This window comes from Solanum tuberosum, unplaced genomic scaffold (assembly GCF_000226075.1).
Source record: "Solanum tuberosum cultivar DM 1-3 516 R44 unplaced genomic scaffold, SolTub_3.0 scf00098, whole genome shotgun sequence".
In the NCBI taxonomy this organism is placed as follows: Eukaryota; Viridiplantae; Streptophyta; class Magnoliopsida; order Solanales; family Solanaceae; genus Solanum; species Solanum tuberosum.
This window is the reverse complement of record NW_006239026.1, coordinates 280,730-298,975: the sequence shown is the minus strand read 5'-3', so window position 1 is coordinate 298,975 and position 18,246 is coordinate 280,730. Positions and strand designations below refer to the sequence as shown.

The window sequence follows — 18,246 nt, the reverse complement described above, 5'->3', positions numbered from 1 at the left end:
GAGTCAATAAAATTTCTTTTATGATTTTTAATTATGTTTTTTTAATATCTTATATTATTACATTGTGATTTTAAGTACTTTTTATGTAATTTTTAAATCTAGAACAAATTAAAAGAAAAACAAGGAAAAATTTAAATGAAGAAAGTACTAAAATTTTCAAATAATCATATTTCTATATTAAAATGTTAAAAACTTTAAAACTCCACATATATGCAGAAAATCATATACGGAAGACAAAATAATTTTTAAAATATATATTAAAGCTCTTTCTAATAATATCACATATTTATTCTATTTTTCAAATAATATATATTTCTCACTCAATCTCAATTACGCAGTACATATGAAATTTCGAGAGTTAATCAAATTCTTAGTACTATTTTAAACTATATTTTAGTACTATTTATATAATTTTCAAATAATATATGTTACTACTCTATTATATTATGCAATACATGTGAAATTTCAAGAATTAACCAAAATTTTAATATTTTAAATTGATTTTTAGTACTATTTTTGTAGTAAATAGAGGAAGTTGAAGAAGAAGGGCAAATCGGTCAATTGACTGACTAACCCTAAGCTCCTAAACATTCTCACTTCTAAATGGAAGCACGGGCACAATATCCGTTAAATTGTTAATTATTATGATTTATAATATTTTTTACATTATTTTCAAATAATATATGTTATGTATTTTTAAATACTTTAAGTTGTGATTAATAATATTCTTAACGTAATTTCAAATAATATATGTTACTCCATTTGTCCCAATTTATGTGACACATGTGAAATTTTGAGAGTTAATATGTTTTTCAAATATTGTAAGTTGTTAACTATTGTGGTTTATGGTATTCTTAATGTAATTTTTCAAATAATATATGTTATTCCCTTCGTCTTAATTATACAATTCGCGTAAAATTTTGAGAGTTAATCGAATTTGTAATATTTTAAATTTATTTTTTAGTACTATTTAAAAAGGAAAAAATTAAAATATTACTATATAAGAAGAGTAGTAATTATATAGTAATTTTTCAAATAATATATGTTATTCCCTTCGTCTTAATTATAGAATTCGCGTAAAATTTTGAGAGTTAATCGAATTTGTGATATTTTAAATTTATTTTTTAGTACTATTTAAAAAGGAAAAAATTAAAATATTACTATATAAGAAGAGTAGTAATTATATAGTAATTTTTCAAATAATATATGTTATTCCCTTCGTCTTAATTATAGAATTCGCGTAAAATTTTGAGAGTTAATCGAATTTGTGATATTTTAAATTTATTTTTTAGTACTATTTAAAAAGGAAAAAATTAAAATATTACTATATAAGAAGAGTAGTAATTATATAGTAATTTTTCAAATAATATATGTTATTCCCTTCGTCTTAATTATAGAATTCGCGTAAAATTTTGAGAGTTAATCGAATTTGTGATATTTTAAATTTATTTTTTAGTACTATTTAAAAAGGAAAAAATTAAAATATTACTATATAAGAAGAGTAGTAATTATATAGTAATTTTTCAAATAATATATGTTATTCCCTTCGTCTTAATTATAGAATTCGCGTAAAATTTTGAGAGTTAATCGAATTTGTGATATTTTAAATTTATTTTTTAGTACTATTTAAAAAGGAAAAAATTAAAATATTACTATATAAGAAGAGTAGTAATTATATAGTAATTTTTCAAATAATATATGTTATTCCCTTCGTCTTAATTATACAATTCGCGTAAAATTTTGAGAGTTAATCGAATTTGTAATATTTTAAATTTATTTTTTAGTACTATTTAAAAAGGAAAAAATTAAAATATTACTATATAAGAAGAGTAGTAATTATATAGTAATTTTTCAAATAATATATGTTATTCCCTTCGTCTTAATTATACAATTCGCGTAAAATTTTGAGAGTTAATCGAATTTGTGATATTTTAAATTTATTTTTTAGTACTATTTAAAAAGGAAAAAATTAAAATATAATGAAAGAGGAGTGTATAAAAGTAGGTGGGCCATCTTGGTGCCACGTGTCGAAAGAAGAGTGAATTTTATTCACTCTTCTTATATAGTATATAAATATATATGATATATGATTTAAATAAAATAAAAGTAGGTGGGCCATGGTGCCACGTGTCGAAAGAAGAGTGAATTTTATTCACTCTTCTTATATAGTATATAAATATATATGATATATGATTTAAATAAAATAAAAGTAGGTGGGCCATGGTGCCACGTGTCGAAAGAAGAGTGAATTTTATTCACTCTTCTTATATAGTATATAAATATATATGATATATGATTTAAATAAAATAAAAGTAGGTGGGCCATGGTGCCACGTGTCGAAAGAAGAGTGAATTTTATTCACTCTTCTTATATAGTATATAAATATATATGATATATGATTTAAATAAAATAAAAGTAGGTGGGCCATGGTGCCACGTGTCGAAAGAAGAGTGAATTTTATTCACTCTTCTTATATAGTATATAAATATATATGATATATGATTTAAATAAAATAAAAGTAGGTGGGCCATGGTGCCACGTGTCGAAAGAAGAGTGAATAAAATTCACTCTTCTTTCGACACGTGGCACCAACATGGCCCACCTACTTTTATATTTGGTTTTTGAAGATGGCCCACCTATCACAAATATGGCCCACCTACTTTTATACACTCCTCTTTCATTATATTTTAATTTTTTCCTTTTTAAATAGTACTAAAAAATAAATTTAAAATATTACAAATTCGATTAACTCTCAAAATTTTACGCGAATTGTATAATTAAGACGAAGGGAATAACATATATTATTTGAAAAATTACATTAATTACTATATAAGAAGAGTGAATAAAATTCACTCTTCTTTCGACACGTGGCACCAAGATGGACCACCTACTTTTATATTTGGTTTTTGAAGATGGCCCACCTACTTTTATACACTCCTCTTTCATTATATTTTAATTTTTTCCTTTTGAAATAGTACTAAAAAATAAGTATGTATTTTCAAAGCAGAAGTTAAATGTAATTGACCATATGTATGTGTTTTCAAAGCAGAAGTTAAATGTAAGTGTTATCAACTCTATGTGTACGTATGAATAAATAAGGACGACTAGAATTTTAAGATACACAAATACATATGCCATAAAATTACATAATCTCGTTATATTATGTAATTTTCACAATAATAATTTTATGTAAAAATAATCTTGAAATTTTCACTATCAAGAACTTGTTCAATTGTTCACAATTTTTCTTAGGCCAACACAACTTAATATTATCTTCATATAATTCCATTTTACATCTTTCTAGAAAATACTTTCCTTCGAACAAAACGCAAGGGATAAAAAAATCGCAAAAAATAAATCATCAATTATTTTTTTCGATCAAAGTTAATGAAGTTTATCGTGTTAATCATACAATTCCTAATGTAAATTTTGATAGAAAAACACTACATTAGTGAGAACAAATTTTCTGGAAAAAGGCACAAATTTCACAAAATTTATAGACATTTAACAAGAAGGATTAGATTATACTCGTAACGAGTGACACTATTAGGATACACTGTCTACATCACACCCCTTATCGAACCCTATGTAAATACGAGATGCTTCGTGCACCGAGCTGCCGTTTTAGTAAGGAGTCACACAACATTTCAAGTGTAAGTAATATGAATAATGAAGTTACTATTGCTTGAAAAAAAGAAGATATACTTTTCTTCCAACCTTCAAAAAATTTATGCAATATGGAATTTGATCTAATAGTTTTGTAACATTCTTTCCTGTTGCAAAGATAACTTTCTCACAGAAGTACGATGCTATGCGATGAGAAACATACAGAAACAAGAGTCTTTTTTTCTTCACTGAATTTCGGAATACAAAACATACAAGAGATTTCTATCGTTAGTAGTCATCGCCTCTTGATACGACCTCTTTGCAAGTCGGACGAAGTAAAATGGTGTGCTCAAACTGAGATACGTAGCTACCTTTGTTATCGCAAAGTGGGGGATATGGCTGCCAAAAGAAAAGAAAAACACAGCAAAACTTCAATTTTAGATCATGCAACATACACAGTGTAGTCCCACAAGTGGGGTCTGGGGAGAGTAGGATGTACGCACAGCGTAACTAAGAGAGCCATTCCATTTAGGGCGAGACAAAATGGGTGGGCACGGACGGTCTGGTGTCCGAGCCGATTGGTCAGACGACGACTACTTCACTTATTATTTTAGTATTAGCCGCCTATCCCGGAATGGGGTGGAATAGAAAGAACGCGAAGCGCTAGCGCTACAGGGTCGGTTTTTTGGGGGGGGATAGGCTTGTGAAGAAGCAAGCTTATCCCCGCCTCGACCGGTAGCTGTAGACCTTACCCCTACCTTCGTGGAGTAGAGAGGTGGTTTCCGATAGACACTCGGCTCAAAAGAAGTGTAATCAAAGTAGGATTGGAACAAAAATAAAATAAGAAAATGTGATAAGATAAAATAGGAACCATGGATATGAATGCCATAATTGAGCCAAACGCATGAACGTTAACTTGATGTCACGTACCTGAACAATTCCAGCATCACATAAGTTCTTCAATGCCATCAGATATTTTGTCTCACCGACGCGGTCTAGATAACGTCTACAGAATGCCAATGTGGAGAAGTTCTTATTTATTGTTGCCAGCAGTTGCTTGGCTCTAGGCAGCCGCAGTGGAATGTGTCCAATATCAAAGTTTTTCATATAATGGCTGCATTCTAGATCTTCCCTCACGTATCCCTTCCCTAATATATGGAGATACGAGACGAGAATCAGTTTTGTCACTCCCATGTATCCCGGATATGCAAGTTATATTACTCTTTCGCACAAACAAAACAGAAATTACCTGTTGATCCAAACGTCTCAATTGCATAAAATTCACCCTCTTCCATTTTGGTTTGTTCTCCTCCTTTAACAATCGGAACAGATTTTCCTGCGTGGATTTGATACTGGCCTATACTGTGCCCATTCAGATTTCGGATGCTCTTAACTGCCAATGACAACATTGGTCAGAATTCTCAATTCATACAGGCGCCTGCTAATAAAATTACTTTGCTTATTGACATATAAGGTCCTTTTCTCCACACTTCGATGCCATGACGTTGGTCTTAACAAAACAAAGTAGGAAGTAAATGTTTTTTCTAGCTATCATACTTCTCAGATATCGTACCTTGGAATACCTTTCCGTTGATTTCAACCTCATAGGATTCCATAACCTCTTGAATTGCAGCACCGACATCACAAAGGCGTACGTCAATTCCCGCTTCCTACATAAAAAAATCAAGCCATGAATGCTCCCGAAAACTTCAACGCTTCCAATAAACTAGAAGCCCTTTTGGGTGAAAACTCCCAATTTTCCATAATTTTATTTCCTATTTTAACAATATTCACCTTAATGCCAGTATTAGTGGCTTCTCGTGAAGCCTCAAGTAGTGGATCAAACATAGGATTGAAAGCCACAGTAAATGCACAATCCACAATACGTCCTGCAAGAAACAACAGGTTAAACCATCACCTCGTTACTAAAATTGCTAACAATGAGAGTGTGCGAGTTAATAAAGCTTAGAACAACTGTTTCAATGCACGAAGGTGGTTCAGTATGTAATAGGAAAATGGTGAAATACAATACTATTAGACTAGAGATAGGACCATAACATGGTCTGGGTCGTGAGGGATGAATTAATATGGCTAGATAAGGAGGATTGTACAATGACGAGGTAATAGGACAATGGTGAAATACAATATGCACATGCGCCGGCCTGTTATCATTTGTCACTGTACTATGGACAACTCACCAAAAGTAGACAAAGTCATATATCAACACCCGTGACTCGCAACAAAAACTGAAGGTGATAACATCCTCTTTCCCATGTTTTTTGAATAAGAACCAGCAGCTCACGACAAGCCGAGGGTCTATTGGAAACAACATCTCTACCTTCCACCCTCCCCAGACCCCACTTGTGGAATTACATTGAACACTGACAGATAGAGCAAGTGAAAGGAGGAAGATAATCCCTCCAGATGGATTGTTAAAACAATATGAAAGCTCCATACAGATGTCAATCTTCTTGAGCCGGAGGTCTATTGGAAACAACCTCTCTACCCCCCAAGGTAGGGGCAAGGTCTGCATACACACTACAATCCCGAGACCTAACTAGTGGGATTACACCGGTTATGTTGTTGTTAATGTAGATGCCAATCACTTTATGAAAATGTGGTTCTTTTCGTACTCCACTACGAGGCACTGGATATAACATGACAGGAGCTACTGTACCAATTTCCAAACCAAAAAACAAACAATTTGATACATAAGGAGATAATGAGACTAATACCATAAACCATAAAATCACATACCAAAAGCACCTTAATGTCTAACACAGTTACACAGATGAGGAATTTTATAATATTACCATCAATATGGGTTCCAAAGTCCAACTTCATCACATCATCATACTGAAGCACAGTTTTATCTCCTGAATTGGGGGTCCAATGAGCTGCGACCCTGCAATGAGAAAGAGAAAAAGATTGACAAATTAAATAAATAAATAAAAAATGTGAACATGAAATAGGTCACTGCTAGATTCTGTTTTAAGATACCGTCCACTGACAACACTCTAAATCATGCTACCATTAGTATCACATTTTTTTAGTAGATCAAAATGAGTCTCAACTCTCACATTTAACAGCCAAAAGGACAAGAAAAAAGTTGCATTACCAGTTCAATGAGCACCCTGTAGGGAATGCAATGCCAGCTTGAAGACCATTCTCTGATATCAATTTGCGAACCATATTCTCCAAAGTCTCACACAGGTCAATCATTAACATGCCAGGCTTAGCAATTTGCCTGATGTATTTCCGAACCTGATGGTTGGAATTAAAGAAAAAGAAAATGGATACGTAATGTAATTGACAATTGAAGTTTTAATCCACAAGAAACTTAAACATTGACTGTCTTACAACTATGTTGGTAAGAAAACAGCCAGCGTGTATGGACATAGGTACTGACCTGACGATGAACTTCTGCTGCTTGACGGACAGAATTATAAGTTGGCTTTTCCAGGCGCTCCAATTCCCTCTTTTCCTCAGATGTAGTCCTCCACAAGTTACTGCATCAACAACCAAACAGAAATCACCCCAATACTCAAATTTAAATAGACAAAATGTAGTTGAAGTTTTAAGAGTGAAGGATACAGGAACATCAGACTTTTTCTTTGAAGTGCTCAATATATTTCAATATTAGTCAAAGTTCTAAACTAAAAGCCCAATGGAATGGCTCCGAATAACAATAGATAGTAAATTCAAGTGTACGTACTCATCTTTGTATTGTTGAATTTCACCCTCTGGAAATTCACCAGAAGGATAAAGCTCAGCTACGGGAATAGAAGGTGGATCAGTTTGCTGAGGTGGCTCCTTTTTTTTCCTGCATTTGCAAACAAAGAAATGTAACATGACTCTAAGGAAAAGCACAAGAGAGATTCGTGGATTGGAGCAGTCCTCACTTGCTCTTATTTTTCTTCTTCTTCTTCTTTGCAGCTTCTGTAAAATCACAAATAGAAGGCACAGGTATTAGAGGCAACCAAATGGATCTAGTACCTAAAGGGAAATGAGGGCAGTGGCCAGGTTATGAAAAAAGATCACAGAATCTTACAACTGACTTCAAGCACAGGACTAACAAAACAAAATACATGTCCTTACCCTAGAACCAATGTATGACACGTTCAACACTTTTTCTTATTTAAATTTGTGTGGATAACGCATTAGCTTGAATATCAAATCTCCATTTAGCAGAAGTTAGTTCCATCAGAACTGCACCTTCTATCTAATGCAAGTTTACATTTGAGTGGAAAAGCATTAGCTTGAATACCGATTTTCAGAAGTTTTCCATCAGACTAGACCCTACTATCCAATTAAACCTCTACATCGTTAAAGAGTGCTACATCCATGAGGGTTGGTTTTCATCCCAAATGAAAATGAAAAGAATGGGTAGTGAAAGACCAACATCTTGTTTCATGAATTCTAGACTTGTAATTGAACAGCTCTTGTCCATTAGTATATGCATGAAAACATTCAGCACATTATCTAAAGTAACTTTTTGATGATCTTCTGAATTATCGAGAGTCCAAGTAGTTCAGCATTTTACAAGTCTGTGCAAGGATTTTTTTTCGATTTCTTCTTTTGCCACTTCTACCTTCAATTGCATCCAAGTATTCTTTAGTTTTAAATTTTTATTGTTTTTGATAGGTTATGGCATCTAAACATTCTCAGCTGTTCGGTGAAAGACATCTGATAATTCTTCCAGTTTAACGTCGAACCATGTTTAGAATAAATCCCAGAAGACAAAATTCTTCACATTCCAAGCCTTCCAAGTTCCACCACTCTAGATAAAGTGAATGTGCAACTACATTAATCTATGCAAGACTGTAAGAAAATCTTATTCGGGCTTTCAAGCGGAAAAGAAATAGATAAAATTAAAAAATAAAGGAAAATATGTTCCTTCCTTCGTTCATTCACAAGCAATTAAGCTGGTATTAAATTTTTAGCATTTCTTTGACTTGAAGGAGTACCTGTCGTCGGCTCATCCACTGTCAAACCATCAACTTTCTCCTCAACCTCCTTTTGCAGTGAGGAAGCAGACCCGTTGGCCGTTTCATTATCATCGCGAACCTCAGATGTTCCTTCTACAACAACGGAAGCAGAGTTTGGCTCTTCTTTTGCCATTATTAATGTCTACACTGCAGTGGGGAATCAAGTGTGGGGTGTTGGGAGAAGGTGTTAACAATTGCACAGCAACAAACTCAAAGAATAGTGAAGAACCTAAAAGCACACAACCGAGAAGAACACAACAATTTCAGGTGGTAACAAAAAGGCAAGGTAAGGACCAAAAAACAGAAACAAATCAGGATATCTATTTGTAGGAACCACGACGAGAATAAAAAAAATATTTGAGGGGCAACAAGAATGCAAACTGTAAGAATCATAGCATGTAGAGTGATTGTACCAGTTAACACTTAACAATAAGATGGCATACAGTAACAGTTGAACTAAAAAATGACACAACACAGAAACCCTTTGCAGAACCAGCACAAAAAAAGGGAATCTTTTATTAAGGGGCATATTGTAAAAGCAATAGTATATGGTTATTAACAGTTAGTAACACGAATTCATATTGTAAAAGCAAAAATCCCAATTTTCAAGAATCATTAATCAAAAGACCCAACATTTACAAGAAAACTGAAACCAATGATAGAGATAACAAATTCAAAGCTACAAAAGACACAAACTACTAAAATAAGAGATCAAAAAACTCAAAGAAAGAACGTAAATGGGTAACAATCCCAATTTTCAAGAAAAAACATTAACACGAACAAAGACACGAAGGTGATTTGGCTCAACCATAGTAGCAATTGAACTCAAAAATGGCAAAACTCAGACACTCTTTTGCAGAACCAGCACTAAAAAGAAGGGAAATTTTCCAAGGGACAAGAATATTGAAAAAGCAATAGCATGCGGTAATTCTAACCATTAACAGCACAATTCATATTGTAAAAGCAAAAAAATCCAATTTCCAAGAAACACATTAAAACAAACATAAACATGAAGGTGATTTAGCTCAAACAATAGTATCAATTTAACTTGAAAACGGCAAAACTCAGAAACCCCATTGCAGAACCAGCACAAAAATTAAGGGAAATTTTTTCAAGGAACAAGAATAAAGTATATTACAAGCAACAGCATATGGTAACACTAACAGTTAACAGCACAAAATTTGTATTGTAAAAGCAAAAAAATCCCAATTTTCAAGAATCAATAACCAAACTAGATTCCACAAAAAGCACCAATCTTTTCAAGAAAACTTAAGCCAATGGTAAGAGATAACAAAACTCAAAGATATAAAAGAGCAAACTTTCACAAAACGAGAGATAAAAAAACTCAAACAAAGAACATAACGGATAACAATTCCAATTTTCAAAACAAAGACAACAGCAACAAAACTACAAGTGGGGTCTCGAGAGGGTAGAATGTATGCAAATCTTACCCCTACCTTTGTGTGTAGAGAGGCTATTTCCGATAGACTCTCAGCGCAATAAATCATATTGCAAAAGCAATAGCATATGGTAACACTAACAATTAACAGCACAATTCATATTGTAAAAGCAAAACAAAATCCAATTTTCAAGAAAAACATTATTACAAACAAAAACATGAAGGTGATTTAGCTCAACTAATAGCAATTGAACTCAAAAACAGCAAAACTCAAAAACCCCATTGCAGAACCAGCACAAAAAAGAAGGGAAATTTTTCCAGTAATAAAGCATATTACAAAAAGCATTAGCATATGGTTACACTAACAGTTAACACTTAACAGCACAAAATTCATATTTTTAAGTGTCCAGGCCAGCTTTCGAGCACCTCAACTAATTCCACAGATACCTCTCAACCCCTTCATTCACCATTAGGCCACAATTTTCAAGAATCAATAACCAAACTTAATTCAACAAAAAACACCAATCTTTTCAAGAAAACCTAAACCAATGATAGAGATAACAATACTCAAACATATAAAAAAGCAAACTTTCTTGAATTAAGTTATGAAAAACACTGAAATAAAGATTAAAATACAAAAAAAGATGAAGATGAATGAGAATACCTGTGTAACTGAAGAAGAAGAAAGAGTTATAGGCGCTGTATTTAGCAATCTTTTTGCCCTAGCTTTTATTTCACTCACCAAAGAAAGAGAAAGGGGAAATTAGAAAGATTTGGTAATTTTGCTTTGTTAGTCAAAGAACTAGAATAATTAAATTAAACTATAGTAATAAATCACTAATCTAAAAATATTTTTTCTCAAAATTTGAATTTGGAATTGCATAAATAACGTGGCATACTTTGTGCAATCGATCACTTGTAAGTTTCAAATATGACCAAAAAAAAAAAGAATTCTTATCATACTTTTGATTTTTGTTTTTTACTCGGTGTTCAATAACTGCATTAAAATTCAGATAAATTTAAATTTGTACTGAAAAAATTCACAATAGTAATAAAACACATAATTAATCTAAAAATATATTTTTCTCAAATTATTTATCAATCTAAGTTTGTGTTTGGGATTGCATTAAATAATGTGAGATACTTTATACATGTGATCATCCTTTAAGGTTAGAATTCTTTATAATCCTATATAGTGTTTGTAAGTTTAAAATATGAACAATTTTTTTTTTTTATCTTACTTTGTTTTTTATTTTGTCTTTCATTTGTTGTTTGATAACTGTATTAAAATTCAGATAAATCTAAATTCGTATAGGAAAATTCATATTAATAGTAAAACAATCCTTGAATAAGGTGATTTCGTACTCAATAAGGTACAAACCCAAAACCCCTAATCATATATATATATATATATATATAAAATAATCTAGACCCGCCTACGTGGCGCCACCACAAACCAAGATTTCATTTTAATTTATTTTATTTCCAAAACTAGCCTTCCACTTTTATGAAAAGTTGCGATTTTTTTGAAAAGTTGTGACTTTTATGATAGGTTGTGACCATTCCGAATGGTTGCAACTTTTCCAAAGAGTTGTGACCTCTCCGAAAAGACACAATAAGCATTTGTTCACGCTACCCTTTGTTGTCTATAAATAGAGGAATTCCCTCTCATTTTAAAACAATGAAATTTTTTGAACTTCTTCTTCTTCTTCTTCTGGACAATTAAATATTTGTTTACTTTACTCTTGTTGAATGACTCACTGACATAATTGTTTTTGTATCCATACACTGGTGAATATAATCGTTCTATCCTGAGAGGACCTATTCCTTTAGACCTCGGGTACTAGAGGGGAATAATTTCCTTAAGGGGACAATGTGCATTCAACGGGCTCGATTTTTTCCATTCTGTTTCATTAAATTGTTACTGATCCTGGTATGTTTTTTACGGTCATTAATTTATGCTTATATTATAAATTGTTATTTTTGAGTACATGCTTTAAACTTTGTTGTTTATGTTTCAACAAAATTATTGTTATAAGTATTTGTTAGTACAAATTAAATAACAAGCGTTAATTGAGTATTCACGCAAGTTTTCTCTACTGGAATTGTTGAAGGTACAATAAAAAAAACCCTTACAAATCTCCAATTCTTCATCAACAACTCATTCCTTCACATACAAGGATGAGATTTTGTGTTCTTTAGAAAATCCTCTGAGAGTTAATAAATTTGTCTGTCCATATTTATTTATTTTTTATGTTGTTGTTATTTATTTTTACCAAATTTAATCAGTGGATATTATGAGTACTTTAAGGATTGAAAGTTGATTGAAGTGTTAGTCAAATTTTTAAGGTATGTTATTTCAAAACACAGGAACTAATCTGGTTAGAATGATTTGTTATCATCATTGAATATCTCATAGTTTACTCCTTTTAATGTATTTTTTTTCTCACTGTTTTGTTGTCTCCTTAAAATTGTATTGATTATTTTTCTTTTCGTATGTATATGATCTCACTTGGACAAAACTTTCATCCTTTTAATGTTTTTCTTTTTTTCCTTCTCATTCAAATCTTCTAAATATTTTTGGTGTGAGTTATGAATATTTTCGACAAGCTTAATTTGAAACATATGAAACAAAACATGCTCTAAATAAAAGTAATATCTTAAGCTAAAAAAGATATGTCTATTAATATAGATTTGTTGTCTTTCATGTCTCAAGTCATTTCTAAGAGTTTGAGTTCTCTAGGTTGGACTCATTTTTAATTTTTAATGTTCGAGAATATTTCTTTAACATGAGTTTAGAATCCAACATTTTGATCTACTTGTACTTTCATAATGAAAAAATTATACATACATATTTCTGAAAAAGTCATAAAATTGCATTGATGAAACATCTAGAAGGGTCTTCAGAGCAGCAATTTAATAAAGATTGAATTTCTAAAAAGGTCAACAATATTATTTTGCTGTCGTTTCCAATTTATTTTTCTCCTTCTATAAATTTTGTTAGAGTAACAAAGTAAGAATAACGAAATTTGGTGAACGTTTGACCTCAGATAAGTAGAATGTCTCTAAAAAATTTATTTATGTTGTTGGGGGTGTACATTTTTAACGGTCTTAACTTATTTATAACTAATATTGATTATCGAAAACTTTCACATATTTTTTTTTTCACAAGGAGTTATTCTAACCATAAAATTATCAAATTCTATATTTTTCATGTATACAAAAAATATAAAAAGTGATGTTTAATCGCTACATAAAAACATCACTCAGTTTTAACAAGACAATTATAGCATCAAATATATATTATGATAAATTATGTAAAAGATAAAAATGATTAGATATCCAGATATTTTTTATCATTCATTAAATATTTACAATTCTTGAGATATGTGATAATGTCAAATAATTTAATTTCTATTGAAATGTTCTTAAAACCTACTAAAATTTACTTTTTTGTTCTTATAACAATAGATTATTGGAAATGTTGTTCAAAAGCTTAGAAAGATTATTTATGCCCGCGCGAAGCACGAGTTTATTACCTAGTTAAAAATAAAGGATGACAATTTACATCCTACACGTCATCTTACATTAAGTCCTACATGTACTATGTCACGTAGGACACATGTATCTATTTATTCAATTTTATACAAATTTAAGTGTCTATTTATGCACATTCAAAATTAAATAACATAAATATTAGTTGATATCAATTTTTTTAAAAAAAAACATGTTTATGTATTATGCAATTATAATGTCTTCTTAGAGGAAAACATAAATAAAATTTTGGTGGGTTGTGGGCTGCTTTTGTTTCTTTTGGTCCAAATGGTATACTAGAATGGGCTTTTTGGGCCCAATGGGAAACTAGAATGGGCTTTTTAGGCCCAATGATATATTGGAATTACAGAAAAAAATCATTTTGGACAATCTTGTGTTATGTTACATGTTTTGCATTGTAGTTATTTCTACATAATACAATCCAATTTTGGACTTTGAAATTTTACGGGTCAATCTATTTTGATATCGTCATTTAATGTGTAATTGTTTTTTTGTACATATAGCTACTTATGACTAAATGACTGAAGTTACATATGACTAAAATCATGCATTTTTGCATGAAGTTCAAAGAAATATGATTTCCGAAGTAGGTATAGATACAAAAATATTAAGAAACAGATACAAATTAAATGACGACTCAAATTAAAATCAGATATCCATGCACTCCTCCTAGTAATTCTTCTTAATGTTCTATGTTTTGGTTTGTTCATTCCTACACAATATACACTTATAGGTCATCAAGATGCGGAATGAGAAAAATAAGAATATTTTATGGGATTAGTTATCCTCTTTTATATGAAATAACTAATTTCATCATTTTAGTACAATAAATAAAATAAAAATTTCGAAATTAGTTAATAATTAATACTTCAAATCAAACAGGCATAAAATAAAAATATTTTTTAGTTTTATCTTAAAATTAATATCCTTATTCGATATACCAAACGATCCTACGTATATACTTCTACTCAGACAGAAGGAGTGAAAAATTGGCTTCCCCAAGTTTTTTTCCTTTGTCCAATATATAATCATCTCAAAGTCCTTTTCCATGTGACTTGTGAATTGGACAAAATACATGTGGATTATTGGCATTTGTTTGAACACAAATATAGATAGGTCAGTATCTACTTCAGATTTTGATTAATTTGAATTTTTAATCGAAAAAATATATTTTAAGAGATAAAATACTATTATTTTTATATAAAAAATGACTTTATATATTTTCAGAACTTGAATCTAAAAATTGTGGTTAAAAGTAAATATGTGCTTATCATTCCATTATTACCTCTGATGGTAAATATAGATTTTTTTTCCTTCAACTGATTGTTTGCATCGGATGTCAGGTTCTCCATCATATTTCCAGCCCCCTTGCAAATGCACCCCTTACCTTAAATATGACTTTCGTAATTGCACTCAAAATTCTGTAAATACGACTTTCGCACCCGATACCAACTAAAAACCCAAAAATCTTTGATGTCAGGTTCTCCATTGTATTTTCTAAAATTCAAAAAATCAAGACTGAACTAAACAAGTAAACATTGAACACAAATCGACTCTCCCGCCCTTTTAACAATAATTTTTTGCACTTGATATCGATGTTTGAACCTTGCCTATCACTTCATGTTATCCCGGGATGTTACTAAATAGATGGATCTTATCAACATTCATAAATAACAAAATTAAAAATCAAATCACCGAATATGAAAAAAATTGATGTTATCATAAAACCTTGTATCGACTAAGTTTATAAGTTGAAGATTTCTCATTTGATGGGGATAAATAAATCGTTTCTTGACAAAGACAAAAAAAAAAAAAAGTTGAAGATTTGCTAGACAAATTTGAGTAAAATGTTTTTGATTCTGAAATCACTTGGACTGACAACATGTGCTAGCCTGGATGGTGACAAGCCAATACAAAGTACTACTATAACATAACACCACTAAATTCACTACCCTAAAGTGAATAAAGCTTCAAAAATTTACTTTAGTCTTTTTGAAAAATAATTTTTTTTTTAACTTTCAATGCAAGATTAACTATATATCTATTTAAACATGGAAAAAAGAAGTTGGAAAAGATTACATGATAAAATGACTATAGAAAGATATTAGTAGTTCTTATAAAACTTAAATTACATTCTACTTATCATAATTATATGTCAATAGATAATAATTTAGAGTGAAGGGCATATATGTTATTTGAAGGGCATATAATTTTATTATAGGGATGATTTCAAATATGCACCAAAATTTTTGCATTTGATATCGATGTTCTGTATTTGACGTTCAATTTTTATATTAAATCTCGATTAAATCTACATTCATGTCAGAATTTTTTTTAAAAAGTAGAAAAAATTGGGGACCATAGATAATAGTGTTGGACAAATTTGAGTAAGATGTTTTTGTTTCTGAAACCACCTGGACTGACAACATGTGCAAGTTTAGATAGTGACAAGCCAATACAAAGTACTACTAAACCATAACACTACTTCACTTCATATAATTACAATCAACTTAAAAACGTGTCATAAAAGATTTAAAAAGTTATTACTTCTATCGTCTCAAAATAAATATCGTTGTAACTACAATAAAATAGTATATCTTAATATAATTATTGTTTCAAGAGCAGAAAAGGACCAAAAATACTCTTGGTCTATTTAAAAAGATTTAAATATGCTCTTCAATCCTCATTCACCTAATAGGCTAAAAATATGCTCCTCAATCCTCATTCACCTCCGGTAGAAAGCATTTTGCCGCTGAAATAAAATTTTCTAACGCGAATAATTAATACAAATGTGTATAACCATGCAAGCCTCGCTCGTTACTTGAAAATACCGAGTATTGATCAAACTAAAAGACACATAATAACATAAGTTCATAACATCAGTTAGTGAAATGATGTTAAGCATCTCTACCAGTATGAAAAGAGATTATGATGCTATAATCTACGTCCCTACAAATTTTTATAACATATATTAATTATTAAACATCTATCATGAAGGGCTTTGAATGTACTCCAACTTTAAAGAAAAACATATATGTATTACAAAAAAGTTTGAAGTTGCTCCAACTCTGAGAAAACATGTATCATAAAGAGGTTTCAATGTATAATTATTTTAAATATATGTTAAACATCTATCATAAATGTGTCGAATTTGAATAATGAGATTGAATATTATTGCCTCTGATAGAAAATGTTTTGCCTTCAAAATAAAATTTCTTAACGCGAATAATTACTATAAAGGAATATGACTACGCAAGACTCGATATTCATAAATACCAAGTGTTGATCAAACTAAGAGACATGTCATGACATAAGTGCATAACATCAATTAGTAAAATGACGTTAAACATTTCTAGTGGTACAAAAAAAAAATTGGGATGCTATAATCTACTCTAAGCCCCTCTAGTGTCGTAATAGATATTAAACAACGAATAAAATAAAAAAGATTCAACATAAAAAACTTTTTGTTTGAAAACATTTATACTAATCATACTAAGAAACACGAAAGTATAAGTAATTCAAGTTAGCAAAGTGACATGAAGTATCTGTAATGATACGAAAAAAAGAATTTAAATTAACCAGATTCTAAAAGCATATACCGAACATCAAATCGAATGACTTAAAAAGAAATCAAGAGTAATAAAGAAGAAGAACATTTTCATTTTTGGCTTAATGTGAAAATATACATTGAATTATGAATAATATTTTATTTTTGTTCTTTTTTTACAAATTATTTACCATATTTTTATTATTATTACATGTCACTCTTTTGAGAGGGACTTCTCCAAAATCCACCCCCATAAAATTTACTCCACATTTCCTTCTCCAGCGCCACCACATCTTTATCGGATTTTAAGCTATTTCCGCCGTCAACCACCGCAAGTGTGGTGGCTCCGTCGATGGGGTGAATCGAAAGTTCCGAATCGTCACAGCTACTGCATTGTGATTGTAGAATTTTCTTCTTCATTTGCCGGCGTCGGCGTTTTCTCCGTAATGCTTTCCGGCAAAGTCCCGCCGGAAGTTTGTAAACCGCCATTACGAGGAGGTTAACGAGTCCACAGGGGCAACAACAGCAAACAGCGGCGCATTCCGCCGCTGTTCCGCCGGCAACCTCTGCTAATCGCGCTTTTCGAACACCACCTCGTGATGATGTGTCTTGGTTCGATAAAAGAGGTTGCCGGCGCCGGTCAATTGAAAGTGATGAAGGTGCACGCAGCACTATTTGCTTTGTCATTAATTCGATCGGAAGTTATGATTTCTCCCCCCGCCGGTAAATTAAGCAAGAAACCCCAATATGGATAAATAAACAGCCCCTTGCCGGAAAAATCAAACAAGCAGCCTCGCGCCGGTAAATTAAGCCTCTCCTTGCCGGAAAATTAATCAAACAACCCCAATCTGGATAAATAAAGCAGCCCCTTGCCGGTAAATTAAGGAAGCAGCTCCTTGCCGGAAAATTAAGTAAAGCAGCACCTCGCCGGAAAATTAAGCAAAGCAGCACCTCGCCGGAAAATTAAGCAAGCAACCCTTCTCCAGATTAATAAGCAGCCCCTTGCCGGAAAATTAAGCAAACGACCCTTCTCTGGATAATTAAGCAACTCCTTGCCGGAAAATTAAGCAAGCAATCCCTTGTCGGAAAATAAAGCAGGTGACACCTCGCCGGAAAATTTTGAGGAACCCCACCCAACCAAATTAGATTGG

The 18,246-nt window shown here is 31.4% G+C and overlaps 2 protein-coding genes across 3 annotated transcripts; both read right to left on the bottom strand.

The window, feature by feature from the left end:
• Positions 1 to 3,718: 3,718 nt before the first annotated feature.
• Positions 3,719 to 10,785, bottom strand: LOC102594334 (methionine aminopeptidase 2B-like). Of its 2 annotated transcripts, none has more exons than XM_006348367.2 (12): positions 10,658 to 10,785; positions 8,574 to 8,823; positions 7,509 to 7,545; positions 7,322 to 7,429; positions 7,016 to 7,115; positions 6,725 to 6,870; positions 6,420 to 6,511; positions 5,401 to 5,495; positions 5,180 to 5,276; positions 4,856 to 4,999; positions 4,537 to 4,754; positions 3,719 to 4,005 (listed from the first exon to the last, which is right to left on the bottom strand). In XM_006348367.2, the coding sequence occupies exons 2-12, from the start codon at positions 8,725 to 8,727 to the stop codon at positions 3,895 to 3,897; spliced, it is 1,302 nt and encodes a 433-aa protein (XP_006348429.1). In that variant the 5' UTR covers positions 8,728 to 8,823; positions 10,658 to 10,785; the 3' UTR covers positions 3,719 to 3,894. The 2 variants fall into 2 exon arrangements, with proteins under 2 accessions (XP_006348429.1, XP_006348428.1); XM_006348366.2 differs by having other exon boundaries at positions 8,574 to 8,741.
• A 6,467-nt stretch (positions 10,786 to 17,252) lies between these two features.
• Positions 17,253 to 18,240, bottom strand: LOC102594000 (uncharacterized). The gene has a single exon (XM_006348365.2). The coding sequence runs from the start codon at positions 17,780 to 17,782 to the stop codon at positions 17,303 to 17,305; it is 480 nt and encodes a 159-aa protein (XP_006348427.1). The 5' UTR covers positions 17,783 to 18,240; the 3' UTR covers positions 17,253 to 17,302.
• Between the last annotated feature and the right edge of the window lie 6 nt (positions 18,241 to 18,246).

Coding starts and splice junctions, on each gene's coding strand:
- LOC102594334 (XM_006348367.2), bottom strand. CDS start 8,727: ATGGCAAAAGAAGAGCCAAACTCTGCTTCCGTTGTTGTAGAAGGAACA. Junction 5,496..6,419: donor CTTTGGAACCCATATTGATG/GTAATATTATAA, acceptor TGTTTCTTGCAG/GACGTATTGTGGATTGTGCA. Junction 5,277..5,400: donor CCACTAATACTGGCATTAAG/GTGAATATTGTT, acceptor TTTTTTATGTAG/GAAGCGGGAATTGACGTACG.
- LOC102594000 (XM_006348365.2), bottom strand. CDS start 17,782: ATGACAAAGCAAATAGTGCTGCGTGCACCTTCATCACTTTCAATTGAC.